Consider the following 15912-nt stretch of genomic DNA (forward strand, 5'->3'; position numbering starts at 1 on the left):
ACAACCAGCCAGATGGGCGACTAATAAATTTAATAAATAATAATAAATAATAATAAAACCTTTTGGAGTGATCTCAATCAGGGCCGGCTCCAGGCATGCGGGGGCCCTTGGGCATCAACTTGCCCTGGCCCCCCGGTCAGTGTGTGTGTGTGCGCGCACACACATACACTCGCGTGCATGGCCCCCCTACCTGTCTAGTCTTTACCATTGCCCTTAATGAAGATGGCGGCCGCGGTTTCCCTAAGAGGAATGAAGCCTCCGCCGCCATCTTTGTTGATGGCATACGTGCGTGCTATGCGCGCACATCTCTGCCATCAACTAAGATGGCGGCAGTGGCTTCAGTACCTTATGGAAGCTGCGGCTGCCATCTTCATTAAGGGCAATGCTAAAAAGCCGGCTGACAGGTAAGTGGGGGGCGTGGGGGGGGCACGGAGCAGAGGGCCCCTCGGGGGCTCCTGTAGCTCCGGGGCCCTCGGGTCAGTGCCTGACCTGGCTGCCCTTTAGAACCAGCCCTGAGCTCAATAATACGACTATGTGCTGTGTGAAGAAGTACTCTCTTTTGTCTGTCCTGAATCTTTCAATATTCAGCTTCCTTGGATTTCTCTGAGTTCTCATGTTATGAGAGAGGGAGAAAACCTCTCTCTATCCACTTTCTCCACATTATGCATAATTTTATACACTTCTGTCATGTTGCTTCTTCCTTACCTTTTCTCTACACTAATAAGCCCCAAATGCTGTTACTCTTCCTCATAGGGGAGTTGTTCCCTCCCCTTGATCATTTTGGTTGCACTTTGCAGAACCTTTAACAACTCTACAATATCCTTTTTGAGGTAAGGTAACCATAACGGTACACAGTATTCCAAGTGCTGTCACACTATAGGCTTATCAGCACTGTAAGATCAACATTTTTATTTTCAGTTCCTTTCCTAATGATTCCTAGCAGGGAATTTGCCTTTGCCACAGCTGCTGCACTGGGTTAACATCTTCATCAAGCTATCTGTTATGACCCCAAGGTCTCATTCCTCATTAGTCACCAGGAACATGTCCTAATTTTCTCCAATTAAAATCAATGGGGCCTGAAAATAAACATCTTACTTTGACTGGATCATGATTCTACTTTATACAACTGAGGGGGGGAAACTAGATGCAGAACTCTATACTATAATGGTTGGGCTGCCAAGATAGCTATCAGTATGAAAGAGAATTTCTGTATATGCGGAGTTTTACCAGGTCCTGCTCTAAAACAACATTTTATATATGGATAGCTGAGAAAAAGCACATTGTGATTACTTAAATTTAATTTAAAAACCATTGTGCACAACTCTTCCCTAGTATTTGGCAACTCTTCCCTAGTATTTTTTCAGAAAACAGAATCATAAGGCTCCAAAAACATGTTAATAATGATAGAGATTTGGACAGGGGGGCATTATCACGTTTTTGGAATCTATGCTACCTTTCTAACTATTACATTCAACTATGTGCACCTTCAAGTATTTAATTAAATCTAATAAAATAGTGTAAAGAAACTAAAGTAATATATTAAATTTCATGTTCTTTAAAAGCACAGGAATTTCATCCAATATATTGTTTAAAATTATTTTTTCTGTGATAATGGTTTCATCTGTACATACTCTAATTTAGAAAATATCTATCTATCTATCTATCTATCTCCTGCCCTTCCTCCCAGCAGGAGCCCAAATATATATACACACCCACTACTCAGACATTGTTATGCATGAATATTACATGGATTCCCATAGTACCTCTTACTATATTTTTAGTTGGAGACAAAAATACTTTTCCACTACCATGAACTGAACATTTTATGTTACATTATATCAGGGAAACTTTTTTGGCTCCATGGCCCAGATCCTTATTAGGATCTGCCTCACAGGCCAAATTTGACAAATGGGTGAGGTGGGCCACCCATCAGTCACATGGTATAATTATGACATTGCATGAGTCCTGTGTGCTTCGCTTTTAGGTGTCCAAGATGGAGGACTTAAAGGGGGGGGACTTGCAAAGCCTCTTCCAAGTCAGAGACTTAAAAGGAGAGTGCAGGGAAACTTGGAAAGGGGTTTCAAGGCAGCCCCTGCCCTCCTGTTTGAGCAAATGGGAGCACAGAAGCCATCTTAAAGCCAATGCAAAGGCCTTGTTGAAGTAGCTCATATATGCAAAGCTGCTTCAAAAGGCACTTTTGAACAGGGCTTTACTCTCCACTCAGCTGATGAGCAGGGATTAAATCTTGCTGCCTTGGCTATGCAACCTTGTTCCCTGTGCAGCCAAAGCAGATGAAACCTTGTCATCTCACCCATCAGCTGACATCACTAGTGATATCATCTGATGGGCGGGTGGGTGTGGCTAGGGGAAAGTGGCCTCAGGAGCCAGATGGGACCCCTGAAGGGCTATGATTGGCCTAGAAATTCTGCATCCCTATGTTAGATACACTACACTGTTCTTCACACAGAAAGCAATATTTATAACAGAACCAACTATGCTACCTCATTCCATTTATCATACTTGATTTTAAAAAAGCAGTATTATTGGATCTCGGATACTACAGAGAAGCATCTACTGACCTGCTACATTTTTCCACTTAAGTTTCTGGCATGGCAATTCCCATTGTCTGTTTTCCATTCTCAGCAAAATATCCTTAATATCATCTAAGATTACAGGATGATCATAGATTTAAGATATTATATATCTATATCAGTATTTCAATACCATATGTCTTCAAATTACATCATGCACACAAAGATATTTTTTTTTACAGCAACTCATCAATTTTTCCTTGGAAGACAAGGCAATATCCCTGCCTGGTAGCATTAGTTAACCAGCAAGATAAATATTCAGCTATCGGTTATTATCTTGACTAAATCATAATTTGACACATTTAGCATATTGTACAGCAGGGCAGGGGAACCTGGGGCCTTCCAGATGCTGCTCAACTCCAGCCCCTATCAGCCCAAGATGGCAAGGCCCATGGGCAGGGATGATGGGAGCTGAAGTCCAACAATATCTAGAAGGCCACAAGTTCCCTACCCCTATGGTATAGACAGATGAAATTGGGCTGTTGCACAATGCACACAACACTTGTTCTATGTTTCCACATCAGATAACATTACCTTTCCACCTCTGAAGGACTGAAGAGAACCCTGAAGATATATTTGTCTACTAATAGGGAAAAATTGTCACCCGGGCTCAGTCGGTGCCATTTATCTGTATCCATAGGCAATAGTTGGCCATTTTCAGTTGACTGATAAAAGCAAGGGTTTACATGGACCTGCCAATTGAGAAAAGACTCTTAGTACAGATGCTATACCAATGACAGTCCCTTTCCACTATTCACAGGCTTAATGGCTACTTAAATTCCACTGCAATGCACCAGTAACTGCTGGGGTGGTGGTGGTATGAGTTCAATATTATTTTCAGCTATATGTGGTGCACACATAGTCCACGTTGCCTTTCTCCCCATCATGATGAGTTCATATACTGAATGTGAAATTTAAAAATGCAGAAGCCCCGGAGGCTCCTTGTATCATGGAAAGGAGGTTTATCAGATTTCTTACTCATCCTCACCATTCTAGAAGCTATAGCCTAAAGGAGATAGTTCAGCGCCATCACTATTATACCACTTTAAACAGCCATGGCTTCCCCCAAATAACCCTAGGAGATGTATGTTAAGAGTGCAGAGAGTTGTTAGGAGACTCCTACTCCCTTTCCCAGAGCTACAATTACCAGAGTGGTTTAACAATCAATCCCTCTTCCCAGGGAACTCTGGGAACTGTAGTTCTGTGAGGGGCAGTAGCAGTTAGGAGGGCAGCGTTGCTCACCTGCCTTCCCAACACTGAGAGCCACTGCTGGATCCTGAGAGGGAAAGGGGGATAGGTAAGGCTCAGTGTGGTGCAGGCATGGCAGTAGGAGTGTGAGAATGTCGTCATGGCTGCACCCACAGCATGTTGTGCTCCCTGCACCTCACCCCTCTCAGAAACTGGCAGCAATGCTCAACATCAGAAAAGCAGATGAGCAATTCTGCTCTGCCAACCATAACTGGTGAGAGGAATAGGGGTCTCCTAACAACTCCCAGAACCCTTAAACTACAGCTCCCTGGACTCTATGGCGAAGCTATGACTATTTAAAGTGGTATGATAATACTTTAAATGTATAGCACAGATAGGGCCTGAATGAGGCAAACCACAAACAGTGAATCTTTACAATACTATCAGAATTTCATCTGCCATTAGGGCTTCAGGTCTAAACTTGAAAATTTGATAGAAACCAAGAACTAAACAAACTAATGAATGAATCTGTCATCCTTGCATCTCTTTTATAGAGTTCTTCAGTGTATTGCTTCCATCTTCCTTTTATTTTATCTCAGTCAGTCAGTGTGTTCCCCTGTTGATTGTTCAACATCCCTACTCTCGGTTTTAATTTCCCTTTCATTTCTCTAATCTTTTGGAATAGGGCTCTTGTTCTTCCCTTTTTGTTGTCCTCTTCTATTTCTTTTTTTTTTCAATTAATTTTTATTCAGATTTTCAAAACCAAAACAATACAAAAAGAAAAAAAAACACAAATCAATAACTAATACAATAAAAAAAATAAAAATAAAAATATTGACTTCCGATTTGTCGTAGTTCAGCTATAAATCTATAATATATAACAAGCCTGTCTCTTAATAGATTATAAAATCACCTTCCTCCAGCGGTTATCTTAATTGGTTTCAAATCTCATTAACATCATATCATTTCATTCTTCCACAAAAAGTCAAAGAGAAGTTTCCAATCTTTGAGATATATGTCCATCAATTTTTTTTCTAAATAAACATGTCAATTAATCCAACTCATCAAGTCTACTAAGTCCAGTAATTTCAAATCGCTCTTCTTCCATTATCCATATTGGTTCCATCTTCCATCTTTACGCACCCAATAATCTTGCTGTCATAGTCATATAATAAAAGTCTGATAGGAATTTCCTTTATCACAGATATTTTCTTGCCATCAATTCCGAACGTATCACTGAAGTATTGTTGCAAAGCCGCATCTCTGTTCCTCTTTTATACATGATACACTAGCACATCTCTTGAAGATTTTTCCATTAACACAAAACAGGGATTAATTCTGTTAACTTTCTCCATTTCAAGTTCCATCAAATCCTTCCAGTCCAGGAATTTTTTTGAACTGATAATATCTTTATCTCCAATCTCTTCAATTCCTTCAGGGACAGCGCTGATTTCCAAACCATAATATTTGTCTCCAGGATCCATCACAACCAGGAAATCCAAATCTTTTTCCATGTCCATATTTAATCCAATCTCCATAGTTTGAACCTTGCCTTTAATTTCTCTTTCATCCTTTTTTGGTTTTCCAGATCTATCTTTATTCTCCTTTCTCATAGAATCCTGAATTTCTTTCAGCTCCTGTCTCATTTCATCAAATTCAATTCTCCATGCTTGTCTATTATTTCTCAATTCTTGTTTTATTGACTTAATCCCATTCATTATTTTCTGAAACATGTCTAAAGATAAAATCCCTTCTTGTACATCCATGATCTTCTTAATTGTCATTCTTAAAGCCAAAGGAACTACACTCCAATTTTCAATGTCCCAAGCAAAGAGCAGTTTATTTCTTTATCCAGTTATAAAGGAGTTAATCTTTCAAACCAACTGGCGTCACACACTAGACAGCCCTTATCTCTTATATGCCCAGAAGTGCAAAAACAGCTTTAGTTCACAGCGTCCTAATGACTAGTAGCAACGAGAATGAGCAGATTCGTCAAAAAAGAAAAAAAAGAAAAAGTAGATCAGAAAAAATAGTTCCAGACATATATTACACAAAAGTCTTATAAATCAAAAAGATTTTTCTTTTCTTTTCCAATCAGAAACCCCTCATCCGTTGTAATCTTTACAATGCCATTTTCCATGTCAGCTTTTTGCAATAGGAAAAAGATAGGCTATTTTTATTTTCCTCCCCCTTAATTCCGTGAGTAAAAAAAAAAGGAAAGTTTTGGCTCACCCAGGTTTTCTTAATTGCCGATCCTTTGACAAATCTCTTTAGCTGTATAGATAAGAAAGTGATAAGCATAGACAGGAGGATGCTTGCCTGTTAGTCCGTTTTTTTAAAAAAGGAAAAAAAAGGGTCACTTATTCAGCTGAGCTAGCTATAAATCCTCGCTCTGTCCGAGCTGCTGGAAGACCTTCTTTCACAGACGATTCTGACGAATTCCAGTCTCCCACAACCACAACAAAGCTGTGTGGGAAATCTCACGTTTCTTCCTTATCCGGAAGAAATTATCCCCAGTCAAAAAAAACCCCCTTCTGACTGGATTTAAGGCTGAAAAAGTTTCATCCAAGATGGGAGCCCGTCTCAGAGCTGCACAGGCGGAGGGATCCTCCTGGGAAGTCCGTCCTCTTCTATTTCTATACAATAACTATTGTAATAGTTCTCTTTGTCCCTATGTACTAGTCGCTGTATTGTTGCATTTAGGGTTCTAACCATGTTTCTAGCTCCTTTTGCTTTTGCTTTCCTTCTCTCTTTAACCATTTAAGAGTTTCTTCAGTCATCCATTGAGGTCCTTCTCTCTTTTTAACAAGAGATACTGTCTTTGTGCATTCTCTCCTGATGATGTCTCTGACTTCATTTAATAGTTCTTCTGGTTCTCTGTCAACTAAGTTTAAAGCCTCAAATCTGTTCTTTATTTGATTGTTATATTCTTCTGGGATGTTATTTAAATTGTATTTTGGCATTATGATTGCTTTGTTGTTGTTCTTTAGATTTACTCTGATGTTCGATATGACCAGTTCCTGATCTGTACCACAATCTGCTCCTGGTCTTGTTTTTGCAGAAAGTATGGAACTTCTCCATCTTCTGCTCCCAATTATATAATCAATTTGATTCCTATATTGACCATTTGGTGACATCCACATGTACGGTCGTCTTTTTGGTTGATCAAAAAGGTGTTTGCAAGAAACAAATTATTGGCTTCACAGAACTCAATAAGTGTTTCTCCTGCCTCATTCTGTCTCCTAAGCCCCATTTTCCCACAATTTCTAGTTCTTGTCTGCTCCCTACTTTTCCTTTCCAGTCCCCCATGAATTATCAGCACATCTTGCTTTGGTGTATGATCAATTTCTTCCTGTACTTCTGCATAAAATCTCTCCAATTCCTCTTCTTCTGTGTTATGCTGTTGGAGCATAGACTTGGATGATGGTTATGTTGACAGGTTTTCTGTTAAACCTATTAATGGGGGGGAGGCAAATAAACTACAGGTACTTGTCTACCATCACCATCAGCCTTCTGCTGCTTGTAGTAGCTTCAGGTGGGTGGGAGCAATTTAAGTCAGCAAAGCCACACCTAGAGAGAACATAAGAACTGAGCCCTGTTGGATCAGGCCAATGGCCCATCTAGTCCAGTATCCTCTTCTCACAGTGGCCAACCAGATACCCATAGGAAGCCCACAAGCAGGACCCGAGTTCAACAGCACTCTCCCCTCCTGCTATTTCCAGCAACTCTATTCAGAAGCATACTGCCTCTGGCCATGGAGGCAGGACATAGCCACCATGGCTAGTAGCCATAAGTAGCCTTATCCTCCATGTATTTGTCTAATCCTCTTTTAAAGCCATCCAAGTTGGTGGCCATCACTACCTCCTGTGGGAGTAAATGCCATAGTTTAACTATGCTCTCTGTGTAGAAATACTTTCTTTTTTCTGTCCTCAACAGGAGTGTAGTTGTCCAGGGTCTCAGGGAGTCTTAGACCCCTTACTTTTTGGGGAGCAGGTTCCCAGCAGGGGCCCTGTATCTCCAGCATCCTACGAGCCAATCAACTTGAAAGGGGAATGTGTTAGCCAGTGAAAAGAGTCTTCTAACATGTTTCCTTGCCCTTTACTGCTGATTGGAGCCAATCAGAGTGAAAGGAGGTAAGTCAGCCACTGAGAACACTCTTCTCAGTAGCTCTTTCTTTCTTATTGGCTCCTAGGGACTTCTGTTCTTGTGGGAGAAGGTGTTAACAAGGATGTTGTTCTCAACCCAGCAGCAAAAAAATGGGGGAGGAGCGTGGTTGTGACTAACATGAGGAGACCCCACACCTCTGAATATGCCACTACACTACCGGTCCTGAATCTTCCAACATTCAGCTTCTTTGGATGTCCACAAGTTCTAGTTTTATGAGAGAGGCAGAAAAACTTCCCTTTCTCAATGCCATGCATAATTTTATACACGTCTATCATGTCACCTCTTACTGATCTTTTCTTTGAACTAAAAAGCCCCCAATGCTGCAAGCTTTCCTCATAGAGGAGTCCCTCCATCCCCTTGATCGTTTTGGTTGCCCTTATCTGAACCTTTTCCAACTCAATAATATCCTTTTTGATGTGAGGCGACCAGAACCGTACACAGCATTCCAAGCGCCGTCCCACCACGGAGAGAGAAAGGGTTGGCAGATCTTTCCCCAGTGCTGCGACCCTGATCTAAATCCCAACCCCGGCTCAAACAGCTGTTTTGAACCAGAGACAAAGAGATTGATCACGCCAGTCCCGTCTAGTTTGGCCCTCAGAAGAAAGCTGGAACCCAGACACTTCACCGAAACCTGGCTGCTCGACTGGCTGTCTCTGCACATGCCCAGAGGCACAGGTTCAGAGAGGCACGCATTTCTGAGCTGAGGGTCCTGCCGTTTGAAACGCGAAGAGGCCCCGCCCCTGATCTCCCCAAGGTACAGGTCTCTTCCCTCCCCCCCATAACCTTCCCCATCCCTCTCTCCTGATGTCGCCTCCGCTCCTGCCTACGTGCAAAGCACAAACCAGCCAGCAGGCAGCCTCTGCCGAGTGAGAGAGACAGAGAGGCCTGCACGCCCCAAGGCTGCAGACGGCCGCCAAGGGGACGCACTCCTAGGGCTGGGATGAGGCGCCTCTGGCATTCCGCCCCCCATCTGCTCCGGCAGACCCTGGAGAAGGCAATGCTGATGTTAGGAGCCGCCGGAGGGGGCTGGCGGCGGCAGTGCCAGAGCTGGAACGATTGAGAGAGGAAAGGAAGAAGTGAGGGAGGGCACATGAAAAGAGCATTTTCCCAGGCGTTTTAATTATTTTCCTCTTCTGCTCCCCACTTGCTAGGATTTTAGGAACAGAAACAGCAAGCATCTCCCAGAGATACCTAGTCTATTAAGAGTACTCCTTGCCTAGGAGTTGGTAAGAACCACATCATTAGCCTCACCCATGTATTTCTTCCATTCAGATATTATTGGAGCAACACAGAACCAAACAACTGGGAATGACATTATTAGGCAAATATAGAGTAGAAGACATATTTAGAGAAGGTGCATTAGTCACGTGAGACATTAGAAAAGAGGAGATGATGATAAGTCACTTTCCTTGCAAAAGAACCAAAAGTGACTTACAACAGCAATCCATTAAAACAGGAAACACAACAACCTGAAAACAGATCAGTACAAATAAAGACAGATCTCACAAGACCTGCCACATTAAAGAAGGCTATTGATAGCTAAAGCCCTTCAACCTGAGGGCCAAAAGCCTGGGTAAAAAGGGAGGTTTTTGCCTGGCACCTAAAAATAGATGATGATTGTTATGCAGTTGGGACTGGGCACCAGTTTGTTCATCCCACCCCACAAAAAATTGTAAAGAGAAGAATTCTTGCTTTTTCTAATTCAGTTCTTATTTAATGTGAAACACTTTTTAAAAATCCACTGTTCATGGACATTCATTGAAAAGCAAATGCATATTGCAGATTGGAAGGGGCTGTGGCTGGGAGAGAGCACAGCTTATGACAGCCCTGCACTGAAGTTCACAATGAATACTGAAGAACAGGCTCTGAGTAGTTTACAGCAACCCAGGAGTGTTGTCCATGCGTGTTAGATCCCTATTGCAAGTTGGGCTGAAGCTGAGAAAAGGGTATGGCAATCCAGCACAGTTATTTATTGTTTTTATACACACATTGAAGGTTGGAATGACAAACTAGTAGGTAACAACCCAGCCATATAGTTCACTGTTATACCCCTACTACAGGCTGGAGGGCTTGTGCTGAGAGAGAGAGAGAGAGAGAGAGAGAGAGAGAGAGAGCAAGTCTGCAATCTAGCCCATCGCTAATACTGCAGGTCAGAGGCGAGGCTTGGGTTGATTTTGGTTGCAAACCAAAAAGCCCCCCTCTCACAGGTTGCAGCAAAGCTCAGTCTATTTAAATTGCCTCCTCAGACCTCTTCCGCGCCAAAGAAAGCATTCAGAAACCTCATGCGTCACTGACTAGTCTGTATGTCTTTTAAAGGTTCAAGTACTTTTTAAAAAAATGTACATGAAGTAAAACTGAAGTTAAAACAGAACGCCTGCATTTGATGCTAACTTTCTTTTTCACATCCCCCAGGTCACACAGCCAGAGCCCAGACAACATAAGCTCACCAGGAATACATAGCAACATTTTGTTGTGGTACCCTGCTCCTTAAGTTATAACTTCAAAACAAAGCATCCAGTTCACAGCTCATAGCAATTCTGGAAAAAGAGTTACAAATGTCTCAACAATAAAGGAAATAATGGGATGCACTAGGGAAGCAAATTATTTGTAACCTGATGTCCTATCCATAAGCTGAGGCAATGTCAGAATAACAGCTTGCTATGCTCAGAACTTGTTGCATCAGCATGAGTGATCTCATTCCACACAGCAGCATGGGTGTTAATATAACTCAGAGCTATAACAGTCACTCTTGGGCCTAACACTGTCTATCACATTTTGCATAAGGGAACTCATGGTTTGAGTTCATGTTACACTACTTCATGGTGGAGCAACAGTAGCACAGACTGCAAGTATCTACAAGCCTGATTCAGTAATCACCATCAACACCACAAACTCTTCCTAACTTACAGTTGCTGGATGGAGACATAATCACTCCTAAGCCCCCTTACACCAGCAGATGTCAAAAAATGCAAGGAATCTACACTGGATGAGCACCAAAACTACCGATGCATGGGAGGAAATTAGGCAGAGTTGAGGTCATGGGAGATAAGGGGTGGATGACAGCTTGAGTCCTATGCTTGCTAGGTGTTGGTCCTTGCCCAATAATGATGTAATATTACATCTGCAGAAGAGGTGATATAAGGTAAAACAACCACACTGACATCAATGAAGATTCCCAGACAACTGCCCCATCCTTGGACACTACTGTCATTACAGAGGATTCCGATTAACTTGTTGTCCTAATCATAGCATAGCAATAGCCAACGTGGTACCCAGATGTTGACCTACAAAGGTCAGGGATGATGGGAGTTGTAGTCCAACAACATATGGAGAATGCCATGTTGGCTACCCCATTACAGTACATCGCTAAGGAGTATAAGTGCCCCAACCACAGAAGAAAAAATAACATTTCTAAGGCCCTCCTCCGAGTGCCATCCCATTGAGAAGCTTGGAGGGTGGTGACTAGAACCAGGGCCTTTTCTGTGGTGGCCCCCGAACTGTGGAACAGCCTCCCTGATGAGGTGCACCTGGCGCCGACGCTACTATCTTTTCGGCACCAGGTGAAAACCTTTTTATACTCCCAGGCATTTTAAAGTGTGTTTTAATAGCATTTTCATCATTATTTGTATTTTGGATGTTGTTTGGTTCTTTTATTGTTTGTTTGTTTTGTTTTCTTGATTTATTGTATTTATTGTATTTATACATTGCTTGTTTTTTTATCTTTTTGTACACCGCCCAGAGAGCCTTCGGGCTTAGGGCGGTATGTAAATTAAATAAAATAAATAAATAAAAATAATTTCTCAAGATATGCAGAATACCGCCTATCACTCTATCCTCATGTCTAAAGAACTTAAAGCACACAGTGGGACATTGTTTGTTTGTTTAATTAATTTATATCCCTCCCTTCCTCCCAGTAGGAGCCCAATTTTTACATCTGGTAAAAACCAAAGGAGCACTTTGAAGATGCACTAAAGAGAAGAGAGAACAAGAAGAAACGAAGGACCAAAGAACAATATTCATCTTCTTGCAAGTACCCTGCCTTCTCAGTTTAGTATATACAAAAAAAACCCTTTAGCTATCTACATACACTCTGCTACAAGTCTCAATATATTTCTAAGGCCTTGTTCAGGTTCAAATGTTATGGCCAAACCACAGTTTTGCCGTCACTGCTGTGTGTTGGGCTCATGCAGCCCCTCCCCTCCTGCATTCCAGTTCACGTGCTCATAACTTAGTTTGGGCAAACAACGATTTGCCATGACATCCAAATCAGGCAAACTACGGTTTGCACAAACCAGGTAATGAGTAAATTAATCACAGTGCATGAGAAGAGGACAGGGCAAGCATGAAGTATGTTCTTGACAGCCAAACCATTATTTAGCTCACTGTTCTTCAACCTTGGGTCCCCAGATGTTGTTGGACTACAATTCCCATCATCCTTGCTTATTGGCTAAGCTAGCAGGGGTTGATGGGAGATGTAGTCAGACAACAGCTGGGGATCCAAGGTTGAAGAACAGTGATTAATGGTTAAGGTTAAATCTAGCCCAACAGTAGATTCTACTTTTTCCTTAACCCTGCAAGTCTTTCCATTGTCAGAATAATGGTGCAATTCTAAAGCATGCAGCCTAGACCTTCTTCAAGAGGTTCAAAACTTAATAGCATCAGACTCAGGCTTAATAACCTCATTTTGGAATACACTGGTATCTTCCACCATTTTTACCCTAATTCCTGTTTGGAGCATGAAAGACGCAAGTTGGAACTTGCAACATCATAACCAACCCTACAAGACTGAAACTTTTTATTTTTTACCGTGCTGAGAAATAAACTGCTACTTACCGGCTTGATGCTAAGTTGGTTGCCAACTACCTTCAGAATAGCATGTTTTCTGGACACTCTTTTATCTGTAATCTGGAAAGAAACAAAGCTGTCAGATATCCACAGTGGATGCATTAAAAATTCCAATAAAGATCTCTAAAACAAAGACAACTCTACAATTTATACTTGAGAGCAAAATTTGTTAGGTTTTTTTTTTAGTATAAAAAGGTTGTTCACTTTGTTAGCAAGCTGCATGCTAAGACCTTCATTAAAGCCAAAAAAAGCAACCTAGAGATTTTAAATCTGGGTTTAAGTTATCAAAATAAGAGGGGACCTTCAATTTATACTCATGAGCTTCTGGCTAGTGCACTGGGTGGGTGAATGTTTTTTAAAAAAACTCTAACCCTTTTGTCTACTTAACTAACTCATTCCAAGGAAAACTGCCAATTCCAAACAGTGGTATTTATAATATTTTGTATACATGCAATGTTAAGGCTACTTACTAGGATTCTAGAAGGATGCTTGGGATGTTAATATAAAGTAGGGCACTTGTTGGTTGCCGGAATAAACTGGCTCCTGGTGGGAGAGGGGTAATTTCTTTCTTCCTTTTTTTAGCTGCAAGCGACCCATACAAGAAGGAAGGGTTCACTCATGTCTCATGGACAAATTCTTCATAGATTATCTTAACCATTCTATCTGGCCTGCAAAGGGAATTCTAGTAGAAATTAAGAAGCTAGCTCTACAATTGGTGTAGTGTGGTAATTCAAAACACCATTATAAAATCAGATGTACAACTCACAGACACAAGAAACTCATGCAACTAAGAGGACAAGTAATTAAAGTAATTATAATTTAATTTAGAGTGGTCACTTCCCAACAACATCCTCTGATTACTTCCAAACAGATAACTGCAACATACAACATAGGCTTCAAAAAGTGTAATTGAATGGAGGGGGGGGGCTTCTATTTACAGTACAGTATTAGTGGATTGTGACCTCTAGTGGGTAACACAGTTACTGACTTGATCAAATAACTCAGGAGAAAAAAAAGTTCCTGTCATTACTTAACACAAAACCTTCGTTGGACAACTGATGAAGAAGACAAGTTGTAATCTCCATAATGAAAGTAACATCTCCTTAAAGCTCTATTTGCATAGTGGGGATTATGATGTAAAAGATACAACAGAGCAATGTTTTTTAAAAAGTGTTATTTAGTATCTCACAAAAAGTGTAGGTTCATTAGGAGAAAAAAATCCAAAAGCCACAGTGGGGCAATACTTTTATTAAAAACTACTAAAACACATCACACTAGTGGGAAAGCTAAATATTTAGTCAGTCAATCATCAGAAAATATAGGAGCATAGAAATCTATCACTCTGAAAGGTGTTTAGAATGAAAGTATCACAAACATCACCATACAAAAGTATACCGGGGATAGGAAAGGGGGGGCTACAGGACCAGTGACGATCAGGATAGAGAATCCCTACCTCACCCCAAAACTGTCCCTAATGCTGGTTGTCCATGTGCATTTTCCTAATGCTACTAAGGAGTATTTCCAGCAGTGGAGAGCAGCACACTGGCACTAGTCCTGGGATTGTGGGCACTGATGTGTGTGTGTGTGTGTGTGTTTACACAAACTCTTTCAGGTATTGAAAACACAGGTCATACCAGCTAGGCCCATGGTCTGCTGCCTGCATATCTGGCCATATGATATCACATAGGATTCCTTCACAGGAGGGGGATCTTGGGACTATCAGGATCCTCCTTCACATGAAGGTGACCTATGGGAACATATCTGTACGCACACAGAGCCATTTCACAGAAAAACCAAACAGAAGACCGGTGGGTATGGAAACATCACACATATCACAATTTGGGTAGGGGTGCTAACTGGCATCCTACACACCTCTCATGTGTGAGAGGCTTCATGCATACTTCCCTAACACGTTAGCTGAAGTGTACTCCTCCTGGGTTTGTACAAAGAATTCATTTAGTTGTGTGTTTTGTTGTTCCTTGATTTGTAAAAGTGTACTTGTTCAGGAATACATTGATTATAAAATGGGAAGCTTGAGTCCCCCTTTCGTGATTAAAATGGCCGATTTAAACATAACCAGCTACTATTTTTAGGGGGGAAAGCAGCTTATTGCAGCTCTCCTATTCCCTTGTCTACTACAGATGTTAAACATTTAAAGACCCAATCCTACGGCTTCAGAGGACCACTTCAGTAATTTTGCCTCTGCTGAAAATGATCTCTTATACGTTGTGAAAGACCTGTACCCAAGCCATTGGAAAACTTCTCTACTAATCAGATTAGACCACACTTGAGTAGTTGGATTAACCGTTTTATTCGGAGAACCTCATGAGTCCAGCTACATAATTTATATATCATTAACACTGAATTGGCTTATACAGATAGTGTCTTCACTACTCCCCACACCGCCCTCTTCCTCTTACACGAAATTCATCCCCCGAGCCTTTCCCAAACGCCTTTGGAGCGCCGGCAGGTTAGGACTTACTCCCAAAACGACACCTCTTCCTATCACTGTCTCCCCGGGCGGCAGCGCCACAGGGCGACCCCTGTCCACCGGGTCTAACTCAAACCCTGACATTGCAGCAGGCCTCCCACAGCAGTGCTTCGCATGGGGGGGTGGTAAATACCGTCGCACCCTTGTTGCATCCGTGCCTCGCTTCCCCTTCCTAGCCGCTGAACTGAGATTAAAGAGTTCCGGCGCGACCAGCGGTCCGCTTTGTTAAAAACAACAACCGCGAGACAAGTTCCTGCCTCGTTATCAAACTACAACCCCCAGAATGCACGTCAACAACGCAAATCCTTCTCGTGTGATTACGTAAACTGGGATGGGCGGAGGGGAACGAAAGGAATAAACAAAGACGTTCGAATGGAGAATAATTTAAGCCGTTAATAGAAAGTGAAGGGACAAAAGCCAGATGAGTGACAGGCCTCGAGACTGCCCGTGTTGTTGAGTGGCGAGGGTGGTGTCGCGAGCGCTCAGTCATCCAATCCTCGAATAGGGTGGAGCGGGGAGGGGGGCGCAGTTGGGAGCAGATTAAACGATAGGGGCGTATGGAAGAGTATCCCAAAGCTCCCATTGGCCAAAATTGTTTGTAGTGGAAAAGGAGAGTGCAGAGATTAGCTA

At 42.0% G+C, this 15912-nt stretch overlaps 1 protein-coding gene across 6 annotated transcripts in view; it reads right to left on the reverse strand.

Moving 5' to 3' along the window:
• Positions 1-15683, reverse strand: part of APLF (aprataxin and PNKP like factor) — a 50126-nt gene extending 34443 nt beyond the window's left edge. Inside the window, exons 1-4 of one of the 6 annotated variants that reach the window (XM_061626189.1) lie at positions 15424-15676; positions 13262-13373; positions 12780-12851; positions 3126-3283 (exon numbers count right to left, since the gene is read on the reverse strand). In XM_061626189.1, coding sequence (XP_061482173.1) covers positions 3126-3229 — 104 coding nt within the window. In that variant the 5' untranslated portion in view covers positions 3230-3283; positions 12780-12851; positions 13262-13373; positions 15424-15676. Of the gene's footprint in view, positions 1-3125; positions 3284-12779; positions 12852-13261; positions 13374-15273 lie in introns of all 6 variants that reach the window. The other 5 variants (XM_061626186.1, XM_061626188.1, XM_061626184.1 and 2 more) reach the window with 5 other exon arrangements.
• Between the last annotated feature and the right edge of the window lie 229 nt (positions 15684-15912).

The sequence above is a fragment of the Rhineura floridana genome, chromosome 4, assembly GCF_030035675.1.
Source record: "Rhineura floridana isolate rRhiFlo1 chromosome 4, rRhiFlo1.hap2, whole genome shotgun sequence".
Classification (NCBI taxonomy): Eukaryota; Metazoa; Chordata; class Lepidosauria; order Squamata; family Rhineuridae; genus Rhineura; species Rhineura floridana.